The 15,414-nt window shown below is 41.0% G+C and overlaps 1 protein-coding gene across 1 annotated transcript in view; it reads left to right on the top strand.

Annotated features, from left to right (window-relative positions):
- Positions 1-15,142, top strand: part of LOC121874173 (glutamate receptor ionotropic, delta-1-like) — a 31,217-nt gene extending 16,075 nt beyond the window's left edge. The window contains exons 8-12 of the mRNA XM_042378160.1: positions 2,373-2,546; positions 5,041-5,246; positions 9,635-9,849; positions 10,764-11,020; positions 13,630-15,142. Of these exons, the coding sequence (XP_042234094.1) occupies positions 2,373-2,546; positions 5,041-5,246; positions 9,635-9,849; positions 10,764-11,020; positions 13,630-13,933 (1,156 nt within the window). The 3' untranslated portion in view covers positions 13,934-15,142. The remainder of the gene's footprint in view (positions 1-2,372; positions 2,547-5,040; positions 5,247-9,634; positions 9,850-10,763; positions 11,021-13,629) is intronic.
- The last annotated feature ends 272 nt before the right edge of the window (positions 15,143-15,414 follow it).

The raw sequence follows: 15,414 nt of genomic DNA, 5'->3' as shown, positions 1-15,414 counted from the left end.
TAAATATTTTTCAAATGAGTTGAGCAAACATAAGCAAACTCTGTTGACATAATACACAGATTTAACTCTTAAAACAACACAGCACAATCTCAGGTAGAGCATCTTAGAAAATATTAATGTGTGGAGGAATAAGCTATTAATTTGACTGGAAGTAAGGGTCTGCCTGCTAAATGTTACTGTGTAGCAGCATCACATGAGTGTTGAGGAGCGCACGTGTTTCTGTTAGTGGCGACCTTCGCCTCCCAGACTCGTTTTTACTTAACGACAGAACAGCTACGGGAAATCAAGTAATTTTCGGGTTAGTTCCAGTCTTGAGAACCTTAATAGTAAACCTGGAGAGCTGTCTGGAGATACTTGAGTCGCCCGATCCAGACATCATGATATAATACTCGTGCAGTATATCCGCGGCAACTGTATAGGACCACCAAGTTGTGTACCGTTTATGTGGTTTCCAGAAGTAAGAGTCAAACACCGCCTCGTGTGGATTTTATTTTATTAGGAGTAATATTTTGAGTCTGCCCACTTCATGTCCAGTCGTCTCTCATCTCATGGACCCCCCAAACTGACCAAGGAATAAAACCGTGATCGTTTATCGTGTACATTTTTTATTTATCTTGTAGCAAATCCTTTTTATCAGGAGATGAGTTTTACTTATTTTAGAAATAATTTATCGATATTTTTTTTCCTTTGTTTTAATAATTTCTATACAGTAGTTATATATACTGAGACAAAATAAGTAGATTTGATTTTTCTTCTTGTATTCCAGCTTTCCCTGCAGGCCATGACAACACACCCACACACGGCCTCACTCTGCCACACTAACGCCTCACAGTATTCTGCCGGCAGGAGAGTTTCTGGGGAATTCTCACCCGGATTCTATAGACTCATTAAACATCTTAATTATTCGTACCCGAAACACAACACCATGTCATTAACACTAATCCACACTTGGTAACTGTCTCCCCCCACCAGTTCAACTTAACATTAACCACCTTAACGCTAGCGCTAAACTAACCTAACCAAACACCAATCTTAACCTAATTTTATCTAACTTAACATAATTTAGAACTAACCTAACCTACTGTCCCCAGGTATAGCATTAGGGTGTTTGATCATTAGGTTTTTGCTGTAGTGCCTAATCTTCATGTGAAAAGTTTCGACTGTATCTTATTAATATTCAAATAGAAACACGCAGCCCACGCAAGAACTGTCAGCTGGCTCTTATACCCCCAGGCTCATCACGGCTTAAATTCGATTTCATTCGGTCTGGGTAAAAAAAGAAAAAAATGGATTTGTCGTACCTTCGTTTGTTTGAACCGAGTTTTTAGTTTTTTTTTTCCTTTTGGGTGATCACGTGGGTGAGTGTACAAGATGAAGTAGTGGAAAATGTTACACGTATCTTAGCCTAACTAACACTCGCCCGTGAAGTGAAAGGAATACAAACCGTTTATTCCAATTACCACAAAACAGACCCAACCTGCCATCACCCCTCATTGGTTCGGGCCCACACACACACACACACACACACACACACACACACACACACACACACACACACACACACACACACACACACACACATTATTCACCCTAAAGAAGCTTACTCACAAAGACGTCAACATTAACGTATGACTTTGATATATGATAAAGCACAGGTGTAATAATATCCCAATAGAGGTGAAACCTTTAACCTAGATAGAAATGTCCTTCCCACACCGTGAAGGACCACCCACTGAGCGTCCCTCTCTGCTCCCTCCCTCCCTCCCTACTTCTCTTACCTTGAGTTACTGTCACCATCGGAGGTCCACCAGCCATTCCACCACCACAAAGAAGTTCATTCAGACATGGGGCCGGTCAGTGGTAGCCGAGGGACAGGTCTGGTGGCCATAATGGGCAGTTGAAGGCTATACGACTCCCTGCTCCACCTGGCCTCTTGCATCATTCTCCCGCCTCTGATGGTATGGTGTGGTGTAGTGTAGTGTGGTGTGGTTGGTGATAGTATTGTGTAGATTCTGTAGATGATTGATATGGTGTAGCAGGTGATGGTGTGGTGTGGCATTGCAGGTTATGGTGTGGTGTGGTGTGGCGTTGCGGGTGATGGTGGGTGTGGGTGGTGATGGGCGTAGTACTGTATGACAAACATTCGGGTACAGTCTCCTACAATTAGCGCCGCCATTACTGTAAATCACCTCATATACACATCAACGCCCAAAGATTATTACTCTTTGTCTGCGTGTGTGTGTGTGTGGTATCATTGTCTTCATTCTAACTATCAATTTCTTCCTTACTATCTGCTGTTTCTTCCTGTTGACGAACAATTCCCCCCTCCAACCTATCATTTCCTCCCTGCTGACAGCCAGTTCCCTCTACAGATACGAATGTCACAACGCTCCTGACCGTCAGTTCGGCAACTATGAGAACGGGTCGTGGACTGGGCTGGTAGGGGAGCTCGTGGCTGACCAGGGAGACGTGAGCATTACTGCCCTCGACTACACTTACCAGCGCTCCAGTGTTGTTGACTTCACCTTCCCGTCTGGCAACATCGAGTGAGTACTTAGGTTAGAATCCAAGGCTTCGGCAGTTATTATATTGCCTTTCTGAGTGTGTGACGGGATTGGGGGGAAGGAGGTTTGTGTGTGTGTAATAATAATAATAAAATAATAATAACACCGTAATAATGATAATAATACCAAAGTAATAATAATGAATTTCAGCACAGTTACGGAACACAAGTGAAATTGGCAAGGAGTGAACACACAAGTTATCTAAGAGGTTTTTGGTGATATTTACAATGGTTGGAATAGAGTTATTCTTGCAGCGGTCAGTTCAAGGTAGTATGGTGTAAGAGAGGGAGAGAGAATAGTCTTTCTCGCCTTCTAGGAGTCCTCGTGGTGAACCGGGGAGCTATAGGTGAGTTTAGGAAGTATGAATGTTGTGTAAACATTCAAGAGGGACTTGAGACGACGGAGGATGTTGAGTTGATAGCAGGAAGATATGATGGTTGTATTGACTCACTCTCCAGTTCCGTTTATCTGTAGTGACGCCGTGGAGCTTAGTGGATTCCACTACCTGGAGAGTGTTGAGGCCCTAGTGTAATGGAGTGTGTGTGTGTGTGTGTGTGTGCGTGCGTGTGTGCAATATATTAACAAACAATGAGCGTCGATACTGACGCTCCTTTGGCGAAAACCATTTCTCCACTTGTGCATCACACACATTTCAAAACAGTCACCAGGGAATCATTACGTTGTGTCGCGCATTTTTAAAAAGCTGCGTCACTTACTATCATAATCCTTCTCAGTACAACAGTAACTCACAACACACGTCTCATGCCCACCACTCATAATCCTCTCTCACAAAACACCATCGGATATTCCTCATGGGTGCGGGACATTGATGGTCGATACTCTCCCCATTATCATCCACAAAAGTCTCCCCTGTGAGTTCAAGTGATACATAGTTGGTAAAATGATATCCTGTGGGCGTGATACATTCTCTTATCTCCCGTTATTAACACAGCGCGGAGACAAAATCCTTCTCAACGGGTTTTAGTTATTTATTTTAGAGATTATAATTCTTGGCTCGTCTGTTTGGGAAGAAAATTGAGGACTACTGTTCGTCGTCACTGTAATCAATCATAGTCATCGTCGTTGTAATAAGTTCATCATCATCATTGTAATCAGTCATCGTTGTCATCGTCAATATAATCGGTCATTATTGCCATCGCCATTGTGATCAGTCATCGTCATTATAATCATCATCATTGTAATCAGTCATCATCGTCATTTTAATCAATTATCATCGTCATTTTAATCAGTCATCATCTTCATCGTCATTATAATCAATCATCGTCGTCGTCATTGTTGTTGTCGTGTGGTAAATGGTTCATCGTTTATACATCCGTTTTAATCATGTATGAGGTGTAAGGTCATTTAGGACACTAAGGTTCTCGTGAAATATTCAGAAGTCGAGATGGTGACTTTTTTTTTACTCTCTCTGCGTCGGCATGATAATGAAAAACACAACTCGTGAAAGAAGAGAGGTGGGATGGAGTTACTGGGTGAAATATTATTGGAATGTCTCATAAAGATGGCATTTTATGATGGTTCAGTAAAAAGTGTAGCAGGTGAACTCGACTCTGTCAGGAGTACGTCTGGTGAGTTATTTACAAGGTCTTACGTTCCAAGGTGTGTGTCCGCCCTCGAGAATTCAGAGGACACGACTACACTGTTTCAGGACACAAATACAATGCCAGTACGAGCAATCAATAGTGCTTTATATCCTGCTAACCAATAACGACACGCTTATGGAAGTTACGCCAGACAAGTATTCACTCGTTTTTTTCCCGACATTGTTGCTCTCTGACTGTACGTACAGCTTCGACAAAATTCCCTTGATGCTTTTGGCGATTTCTGTCATCTCGGGGGTCACAGTAGAGGGGGGGGGGTGGAATGTGAACATGAATTTACTCTTCTATTACTTTGGTTTGTAGCTTTTTTATCTTCGTATCAATCTGACAGAAATATAAACAAAATAGTTCCTTAAACTTATAAAGTATATTTGCTAAGTGTCGAGTGCTTTTTGGCCGGAACTGATGCATTAATACTTCCTCACAGCCACAGACAAACACACAGATCAGTAATACTACACTGCACGAGCGACTAAAACTAACCTTTAATCTCTTGATTCCAAAAACTTAACAGTCGTCGGGGTGGGGCTGGTGAATGTACTTATCAAGACATGCAGAAGTGTACTAGTTCTCGAGTTATTATGCAGACATACACAGACAACACCTTGTACCATAGTAGGGAGGGACTTATATGAATGAAATGGAAAATAAAATGATTTATTGGTTTTTATTATTATTAGTAGTAATATATTTGTATATTTGCATGCATATCTAGCCATTTTTAAGTGCATAATTATCCAAAGCCTAATCATAACCATTACGACTATAGTTTTCAAACGTTATAAAATTATTGCTGTGTTGCCGGTAAGACACCCCTCAACTCTCTGGATACACCAAATTGTCGTCACCGGCAGGTACAGCCTCGTCGTCAAGAGGCCTGAGGCCGACCCTTGGTCTAATTTCACCCGCCAGCTACAAGCCAACACCTGGCTGGCCTGCCTCGCCTTCTTCCTGATAGCGCCCCTCCTATACCACATCCTGGCCTCCTACTCTCGCTCTGTCCCTCCGTCTTCTCTCCAAGACTCCTTGTTCACCGTCCACACACTAATGTTGAATCAAGGTGGGTAGAATAATTTTTATCCAGGCAGTTGTTGACGGGATAAAAGAGCCTCTGGCGATGGGCTGGCTCTTACCAGTGAGGTATAAGTGACCTCATATATCCCATAGTTCATTCCCAACTTTTTCTACTCTTTGTAATTCGTCTTTTGATGAGAAAAGGTTTGGGTTATCCATCCTGATGAACTTCATCTCTTGCCCTTGAATAACCACGGACAGACACAACAAACAATTTTCGGGTGTTACTGTTGGATCATCATCAACTAAAGGTCCAACCGCATTGCCCCCCGTGCTTGCGGGCAGTGTGCCACCTAGAGCTAGTAAATACTGTACGAGTAAAACAAAGCCTAAGAGGTTCCCCCAGCTGAATAAAATCGCCTGGCGTTAATCAGAGTAAAATACCTAAGGAATACTTTGCTTTAAAGTGTTAAACACGACTGGTAGATTAAGAATGTAGTACAAGCACAAAATCAAGATTGGAACACTATATGTGAGGACATTATATGATGCTGGCAAGTATGCATATGTTTGTAGGGAAATGAAAAGACTGCAGTGCGACATTCTGCGATCACGTGAAATAAGGTAGACAGGTTCCAATCCCCTAAGTGGTGAAGATATTTACTTCATATATTCAGGTGTTGAAAAGCATGACAGAGGTGTTGGTATTCTTGTAAACCAGAAGTTGAGCAGTCGTGTAAAGGGATGTTGGGCAGTGTCAGATAATTTTGTTTGTCAAGTTTAATGCTAAACCCATGATGGACTTGGTAATAATATAGGTTTATGCACCAACAAATGAAAGTGAGGTTGAAGACTTTGAATTTTTTTATGAAGACTTAAAGAAAGCAAAAGACACTGTGAAATTTAATGAATGTCTGATTATAATCACGCATTATAATTATAACGGGTAATATTAAAGCAAAGGTTGGGAAAGGGAATGAAGGGCCAGAAGTAGGACCACATGGGTTGGGTAATAGAAATGAGAGAGGAAAATATGAATTGACTTTTGTAAGGAAAACAAGATGATAATTGGAATTACATGGTTTGAAGAACACCGTAGACATCTCTATAAATGAAATTCAATAACCCGAACCAAGACCTATCCAGGGCAGCTTGTAGGTCAGACCACGTCCCAGTAATGAGTTTAGTGAGGCTAAAACATAAAAAACAAAATCAAATTAAAAACAATAGAAAAAATCAAATAGGATTTAGTGAAGCTGAAAACAGGGGCAGGGATAGAATACGAAATTGAAACCGTTAAGAGACTTTTAGTGTTGCTCGAGGGTGACTTTGAAGAACAAGAAGCAGAGCAACAATTTAATCATTATAAAGCACTAATGTTAGAATCTGGGGAAAACCTTTAGGACATAGGATGAACGAGACTAAAGGTGAATGGATGACTAATTAAAATAGATAGACAAAGAAAGACAAGAGGAAGTGAGAAACATTAGATAAATGAACCACATAAAAGAAAGTAAATGAGGTTTGATTATTAAAAGCAAAAACAATAAGATCCTTTTTGAGGCAGAAGACGTAAAAGAGAGATGGGCAGAGTACGCAGAAGTATACAATGATGAGAATAAAGTGGAGGCAGGAAACGAAAAGGAAATAAAGCTAGAACTACCAATTCTGGAATCAGAAGGTGAGGCAGCTGTGAACAAAATGAAAAATGGTAGAGATTGTGGGGTTGACCAACTTCCAGCAGAATTTACAAAACAAATGGGTAATTATTACCTAAAAAGCCAGGAGCCTCAGAGTGCATCCGGTTTTGAACAATTAGCAGTAGTCATGCCTGTAAAATTTTATTAAACATATTCTTAAGTATAAGACAAATACTAGAAGAGACAGTGAGTTACCTGAAGATCAAAATAGATTTAGATAGGGAAAAGGAACTAGAGAAGTTATATTTTGTTTGAGAATTTTGAGTGAAAGGGATTTAGAGGTCCAAAGAAATTGTATACAGTATTTTTATAGCTGCTTTGTTGATTTTGAAATGAGTTTTTGTTAAGGTAAAACACAATAAACTTGGAAAAAATATGCATTAATTAAGGAAATATTTGAATCCTAAAAAAAATCTTTACAAGCAACAGGAGGCTGAGTGCTAGTAAATAACGAACTTACTAATTGGTTCAATGTCAGACAGGGAGTAAAACAAGGCTGTGTTCTATGTCCAGCATTGCATAATATATATTCAGAATTCTTAATGACAGAAGTGATAATGAAGGAATGCAAGTTAATTAATGGTAAAGTATCATTAAACACCCCTGTACACGTTATACAGATGATACTGTCCTTATCACAGATAGTGAAGAGGCATTACAAAAACTCGTTAACAGATTTGTGGAAAAAGGTGAAAACTATGGTTTAAGAGTTACTGCTGTAAAGACGAAAGTAATGGCTGTTCCCAAATTCGAAATAAATCCTAAAATAAATATTATGGTAAGCATCGGGGAACTTAAGTGAAAATTTTTGTATTTAGGAAGTAACATTAGCTGTGATGGTAGATGTGAGAAAGAAGTCATAACAAGAATAGGTAAAGAAATAAACAGTATTTAGTTTGAGGAAAAGGCTGCTGAAATGCTAGTGGTCAGGACTGTTACATGGGTCAGAAGCGTAGACACTTTCAACAGACACCAGGAAAAAGTTGGAGGCCTTTGGAATGTGGTGTTATAGGTCGAGTGTTGAGAATTAGTTACATTGACAAGAAAACAAATGAAGTACAGGGTATAAAGATTATTAAAATTTTAAGAGAGATACTTGAAATGTACAGAAATATAAAAATGAGATATTTAAGTCATATAAATAGTGATGAGGGAATAATAACAGCAATATTAATGGGCAAAGTTGAGGTTAAGAGGACCAGGGGAAAGCAGAGACTAGGATGGATGAATGAAATAAAAAAAATTGGGTCCCCGGCGAGATACGAAATCTTGGATAATTGGTAAAAACAGCCCAATGGCGTTTAAGAGTGGAGGACTGTGGTCGCCAACCCTCAGATATAAGGACGGTATTCTGATTGAGATGCTATTATCTCTCCGTCTCCAAATTCTGCATTTAAACCAGGGAAGTCACTGACCTGCATCCAGTCGCTGATGCTGAGGTCGTATAATCGCATTACCAGGTGCGTGAAGATTCATTTAATTTCAGCAATAGACTTGTTACGTGGAAAGCGTAGTTTTATAACGAAGAGGAGAACCAGGGTAAACACAAACATCTTGACCATGTGGGCTTCTTTTAATCGCTAACGTTTCGGAAATAATCGTTTTCCATCATCAGAGCCTAAAAACACAAAAGTTTTGAAAAAGTTTAAAAAATACAGGTGATATACAATAAAAACATAATATTATACGAAAATTTACCTTCGATAAACTTTAAAAATAAAAAAAAGAGCAATCCAATTCAAAACCGACAAAAATGACGAGAGACCTACATACTGTACAAAGCTAAAATCAGGAATAAAAAGTATGAAATAAAATATACAGGGGGTATTACCTTAATTCAGACGAGCCTTAGTGAGAAAAACACTACAATTCACTAGAGGACATATCAGTATCACAAAGCGATGGCTTTGCTTTATACTGGTGTAATGCTTCCAAAATGAGGAGGTCTGTATCACAGTCGCTCCTGCCAAGAACTGAGAAATCAGACGGCGAAAACGGGTGGTCATGTTGGTGGGAGTGGTTACGAATAGCTGAATGTGGTAGTTGTGCGATTAACTGGCCTGTTCGAACGGAACGGCCCAAGTGTTCATGGATGCGAGTTGTCAAATGTCTTTTAGTTTTACCTATATATGCTGCCCTACAGCTAGCACACGTAAATTGATAAACAACTGAGGATTGCAGGTGTGTGGGTATGGTGTCTTTAGTTTTAAAGAATTTTTTAATTTAACTCTGGGTTTTAAAGATTAGTCGAAGAGAAATTTGTGGATAGAATTCATTGAAAAGCTTCTTAAGTTTATTTCTAAGGGTGAAACTGAGTGGGCCTGTGTACGGGATGGTGAGATAGAATATTTAGGGACGGTGTGGGTTTGAGGCTGTGTGGGACTAAAAAACCTATTAAGGGTTGTGCCAATATAAGTGTCTGTAAATCTCTTAGGGAAACCATTGTTAAAAAGTAGTTCCTTTATGTATTTTAGTTCAATATCCAAGTGGAAATAACTTGAACATATATTAAAGGCTCTGTTGGTAAGAGTACGTACGAGATCACGTTTGTAATTAAGAGGAATAAAAGATGAAAATTTTGAACTCAAACCAGTGAAAGTTGGTTTTCTGTATAAGGCTGTCTCGAAACTATTATGAAGACGGTGGATATTAACATCAAGGAATGGAAGAGTATTTTCCTTTTCACCTAGTTATATTTATATCAAAATATACTCCCCTGCCTTTGTTCCTCCAGGCAGTCTCTCCACCGAGAACGTTTTTAGCCGCATCTTCCTCATCACCGTGGTGCTAACGACGTGGCTGACCATCACCTTCTATACGAGCGTCCTTATCTCCTCCCTGACGGTGCCACTCATCACGCCTCCCTTCACTGACACAGCGGGGATCCTCAAGGCTGGCACCCACAACCTGGGCCTTCAGAGAGGCAACTCAGAGGTGGAGAGACTGAGAGTAAGTCACACCTGTGAGCCAAAAGACGTGCATGAGTGTATGTACAGTCAACAGCGGAAGTTCGTCCCAATCCAATTGCTTGATATGAGGCAGGTGATCTGGTAACACTGTATGGAAAAGAAATCACGTATATGCTTTAAGTTACTAGTTATTTAAGATTTATGATCGGACATTGAATAAGAATACATTTATTTTATATTACTTAAATATCATTAGTGTGTAAAATGTAGGACTATAATGTTATTAAGAAGTATATGGCTTGCAGCAGGATGGTTCAAAACTGGGGAACAAGACATACTCGTACTGCTAATGCCAATGCGTATTGTTCATGCTAATGATATTTTCATTATAAAGTAATGTCATAATTATACAGTATTTCTCTAACAATTTTACAAGAAATGTATTCAGAGTCAATCTCTCAATCTCCAATCCAAAATCCTAAGCAAGTAGCCAATTAAGGCATATCTGTCAACTCTTCCCCATACAATGTTACCAGATCACCTGCCTCATATCATGCAGGTGGGTTGGGACGAACTTTTGCTATTGACTGTGCAGTCCCACCCAAAAGTTCGTTAACTCTCCCAGCCAGCTATTGCTGCACTGCCTGCTTCAGATGTATGCATTCGTATTGGTTTCATGTTCTGGTTGGTACTGAGACAGTTTCAAACATCTGAAGCAGGCAGTGCAGCAATAGCTGGCTGGGAGAGTTAACAAAGACGATGTGTAGATGGGATGGTGGTAGAAGTAACTTAGACTAGGAATGAAAAACACTTAGCTGATAAATCAAACCTCGGAATTAGTTGGCATGTTCGGAGACCTAAAGCTTGTGTTTTGACAAGATAAAAGGCTCAAGATAACTTCTACTGAGTAAAGCAAATAAAAGTGTGAAATGAACAACTATTTGTCTTCCTCAGACTTCGAAGGACCCCATCCTCCATAAGATATGGACCGACATCGTCTTGAGGGACCCCAAAAACTTTGTGGCGACACCTGAAGAAGGGCTGCAGAAGGCCTTGAGAGAACCCTACGTGTTCATGATTGAGGAGAATTTTTTAATGTTTAATTACGGCAGTAACTGCAGTTTGTATCGACTGCGGGAGAAGGTCTTCAAGTTCGGTGCAGGGATGGCCACACAGAAGAACTCTCCACTGCAGATGGTGTTGAACCATCAGTGAGTTGGTGTGTGTGTGTGTGTGTGCAGGGTGGTTTAATGCATCTAGTGTGGCAGCATTATGCTAGTGCTACGGTACAAGCACTGCTTGCTTCCTCTTGCTTTCAGCTACCGCCTCTGGCTAGTCGCCTTGGCGAACAGGGTAGCAACTTGCATAAGTCCTCCCCTGCCAGTACACAGCCTCTTCACCATCAAGACTCCTGCTGTGCCTCCTCGTGGCAACACACGGTAACTGGGTGCCTCATGGGCCGAGGCTAGACCAGTAGGGGATCTCGGAGCAGCAGTGGGCCCCAGAGGGACGGCACATCGGCCCACTGGCATGTGGACACGTCCTGGCACCTATCAACCACTGCCCTGATGCGTTGCGGATTAACCTTGGTAAGTATAAGGCTACGGGAGTAAACCCCAAATGAAAAATCTACTGTGGGGCCCTGTATCAGGCAGACATACTTACAGAGCTCCAGCAAGACCCCCCCAACGGAAGTATAGGTGGAAGAGGAGACCAACATGGTAACCCAACGGCTGCACCAGCAGATGAAGGCAAAGCATGATGGACAGGCTACTAAGGCGAAACACAACAAACTAGGCTATCTGCAGTCCATTACAACTCTCCCTCTCCCCAGTTGTTGCAACATTTGCACAGCCATCATCCAGATTATCATACCTCTCCTCATCAAAACTCCTATCCCCAAAAAGTTCTATGGCGGCGGACGAGTGGCGACAGGAACAGGCAGAGATGACTACCGGGAGTCTCTAGCCACAACTATGCACATGGGTGGCATAGATAAGATGGTTGTTTATGCACTGGGATATAGGCCTCAGTGTAATCTGGTCCTGTCTGTGCGATTGAGCAGCTCTTTTGAGGAGCCACTCTGCTCACCCCACATAGGGAGGGAGCTAGAAAAAATTTCCTAAACATAGTCTGCCTAAAGAACCAACATGACTGGGCAACCGCACCCAGTAAGGTCATTCTTAAGTGGTCTAAAACCCAATCATAATCACAGATAAAAAACAACAACTATACAACCTCTTATGATCGCTATATGGAATGTCAGGACCCTTCTGGATACTGGCACAAATGAGTGCCCTGAAGGAAGAACCGCCCTTGTGGCAAAAGAGCTGGCAAGGTATAACATCTACATCACAGCCATTAGTGAGTCCCTTCTCGCAGACGGGGGGAGGGTCTGGCTATACCTTCTTCTGGAGGTGGATTTGACATCCGCCAATGCATCCTACATAGAATAACTGAAATGCCTGTTGGGATCAACGAGAACCTCAGGATGCTCCGAGTCCCACTGAAATACTCACTCGGAGAGAATTGTTTAACAAAAGCTTTTGTGGAGTGAATATGCAAATTATTTATGAATCACTGATAATTTGGTGTTGCAGAGGGTCGCATGCGGTTGTAATATTTCCCTCTCCGGTGTTGGTGTTGGATAATAATTCCGTAAGATCTGTTGTAAACAATGAACACTTCAAGGTGTTGCTGTCCGTTTGTGTGTTGTAGATGCGCAGTTACGTGTTATGTGTGTTGTGGATATGTGTGTTTCAGCATGAAGGCTAGTGACATATAACCGCCCATGGACCCTTTTCGACTCAAATCGTCGTTAGCACTCGTGGCGTCAGTTTCGTCCATACTCTACACAGCGGTTCATAACCTTTTTTTGAGTCACGGACCCCTTTGAGAATCTGGTGAAAACTATGGACCCCCTCCCTAGAAAAATGCACATAAGCACATAAACACAACTTTGCATGCAATGAATATACTTTATTTTATTGAAAATTCATTGCCTCATACAGTGTATGACATACCTTCACGGACCCCCTGAAACCCATCCATGGACCCCTGATTTCACTATCCAGTCACTGTGCCAACTGCCACAAAACACACAGGGTTGCCGACCTACAAAGAGCGATGTTTGGCGTGACTGATCGTGAAGGATCTATGTTTATCAGGAGTTATAGACACAAGACCAAACCTCTGGGACTTTATGTGAGAACGTATGTGTTATAAGCGTGGGCGGCCCTTATGCTACAGTGTTGTGTGTGTGTGTTATAGTGAGTGTGTGCATTCCTGCCTGTGCCTATATATGTCCATTAAATCTTTTGTGTTTACGTGGCAGTACTAGTATATACACCGGATAATTAATTACTTATTCTGTTCCCTTCCTTTAATATATACGTCTGATTCTCAAGATTCAAATAAATAAATAAAATAATATAGTAACAATGATACAACAAATAAACAATACAAATAAAGCACCACATATACTTTGTATGCGAGTAAAGTTGTTAGTAACTTTTTACTTGGTAGTATCTAGCATCGACTTATGGGTCATATATAGGATTAGTTTATAGGTGATGACCGCAGTATTTTAATACAAATAACTTCAACATTACAAACATAATAACACGCCTTATTATACTAACAAGGATGTGAGTAAACAAATACTAAAAACTTGGTCGTTTTACCTACATGACCCTTCAGTACACGATGCAAGATACTGTAGTACCAAACAAGTAAGTGCCAAGGGAAGTATCCTGACAATGTTGACGTAGTACTGAAAGAGGTCTGACAAAGGGTTTATTTCTTGCTTTCCTCCACACAGGGTTCTTATCCAGCACGTAGCAGGAATCTTAGATCGCAGCGAAAAGAAGTACCGCCTGCCACCTCCCTTGTGTGAGTCTGACACCGTTGAGGCTCTGGGACTCACGCCTCTGATCACCCCCTTCATTCTGCTGCTGGTGAGCGTCTTCCTGGCACCACTCCTCCTCCTGGTTGAGACCCTCTACTACAAGTTCTTCAGGAAGCGAACCAAGATAGGTCGTAGCTCAGTTTGGAAACTTAATAAACATATGGGCAGCCAACCAATCGTGGTTAACGAGCCTGGGATGAACTACCAACAGAACTAGCAATCGTGGCTAACAAGGCTGGAATGAACACTAAAAAGAAACCTTAATTGTGGTTGGGGTGTCACATACATTATCCTCTACAAGTAGCGTCTCTAACCACTGCTTATGTGTACAAAGATGTATATACTGCCTTCAGACTATAAATAAGTTAGTGTTACGCCACTATCGCTACAAATGTGATATACTCATTATAAATACATATACAGTGTACAAAATTATCAATGGTCCCCGGATGGGATTCGAGCTCTGGCGACTTGAGGCTTCAGGACCCGACACGCTTGATGTCTCCCGGCTGATCTTAAACTCAAAGTTCCAAGTGTGATCTCCCTTTAAATTCCAAATCCGAGAGAATAGTATATTTCGGTCGAAAAAATTACTAAGACATACATTTTTGGCGGTTTCGGCCCAAAATTGGATTTTGTTGAAAATCTCAGTATACAGTAGGTACTCCAGAGCATGCTGATTCTGAATTTATGGTCAATGATTCGATTGCTGGATAATTAGTGATCGTGATAATGCTTGGAACATTTTAAGCGATTCTAGTCTTACAAACCGGTCATGCATGATAAAAACAGGATATAGATATGTTCTTACCACAGGTTGGCAACACAGGGGCTAGGAAGGGTCAATAATGTTCGTAAGTGGTTTAAATATGACGCAACAGTACTAGATCTGTGCTTGGGGGTTGAGGTGGTTAGAAACACATAGTAAAGTGAGGCAAGACCAAGGACGAGATTCCTATATCACAAAAGCTGAAGACCTGCGAAGAAAAGATTCGGAGGCTCTCATGTGAGTGAGCGAAAGATATATACCTATTTAAAAAAAAAAGCGACGGTTTGGCGTAACTGATCGTGAAGGATTTATGTTTGACAGGAGTTATAAACACAAGGCCAAACCTCTGGGACTTTATGTGAGAACGTATGTGTCATAAGCGTGGGCGGCCCTTATGCTACAGTGCCGTGTGTGTGTGTTATTGTTACGACCCTTTGGCCTCATAGAGTGTAACAGTCACAAATTCACAAATTCACTATAGGTCCAGGAATAGATCCCACCAAATTATCACCTCACTACTATGGGGTATATTGAAAATCATGCAGTGGCTTTAATTACCAACTATATTAACAAATAAACAAACAATAATTATAACCGTATGTACAAAAATAAATAAATACAAATTAAAACTGAACAAATGAACTACTCAACCGAGTGACAAAATAACGAACGTCAACGTAATTTTTTTTTTTTTTTTACTTACTTACCTCGTGTAAGGTGAAGCGCAGAAGCGTTACAGTGCCCAACAGGGAAGAATGCAAGGTTCATGCTTGCCTTTACGGCTCATGAGTTAAGGGCGTAGAAGCCTGAAGAGTCAGTGGTTTATGTCATCAAGTTATTGGAAGCTCCAACAACTCCCTGAATACGAATTCGCAACTTACAACAGGTACCTACTTTACTGCTAGGTGAACAGGGACTAATGGGGGCGA

Source organism: Homarus americanus, unplaced genomic scaffold (assembly GCF_018991925.1).
Source record: "Homarus americanus isolate GMGI-L3 unplaced genomic scaffold, GMGI_Hamer_2.0 scaffold49667, whole genome shotgun sequence".
Taxonomy (NCBI): domain Eukaryota; kingdom Metazoa; phylum Arthropoda; class Malacostraca; order Decapoda; family Nephropidae; genus Homarus; species Homarus americanus.
This window is presented reverse-complemented; position numbering and strand designations above follow the sequence as displayed.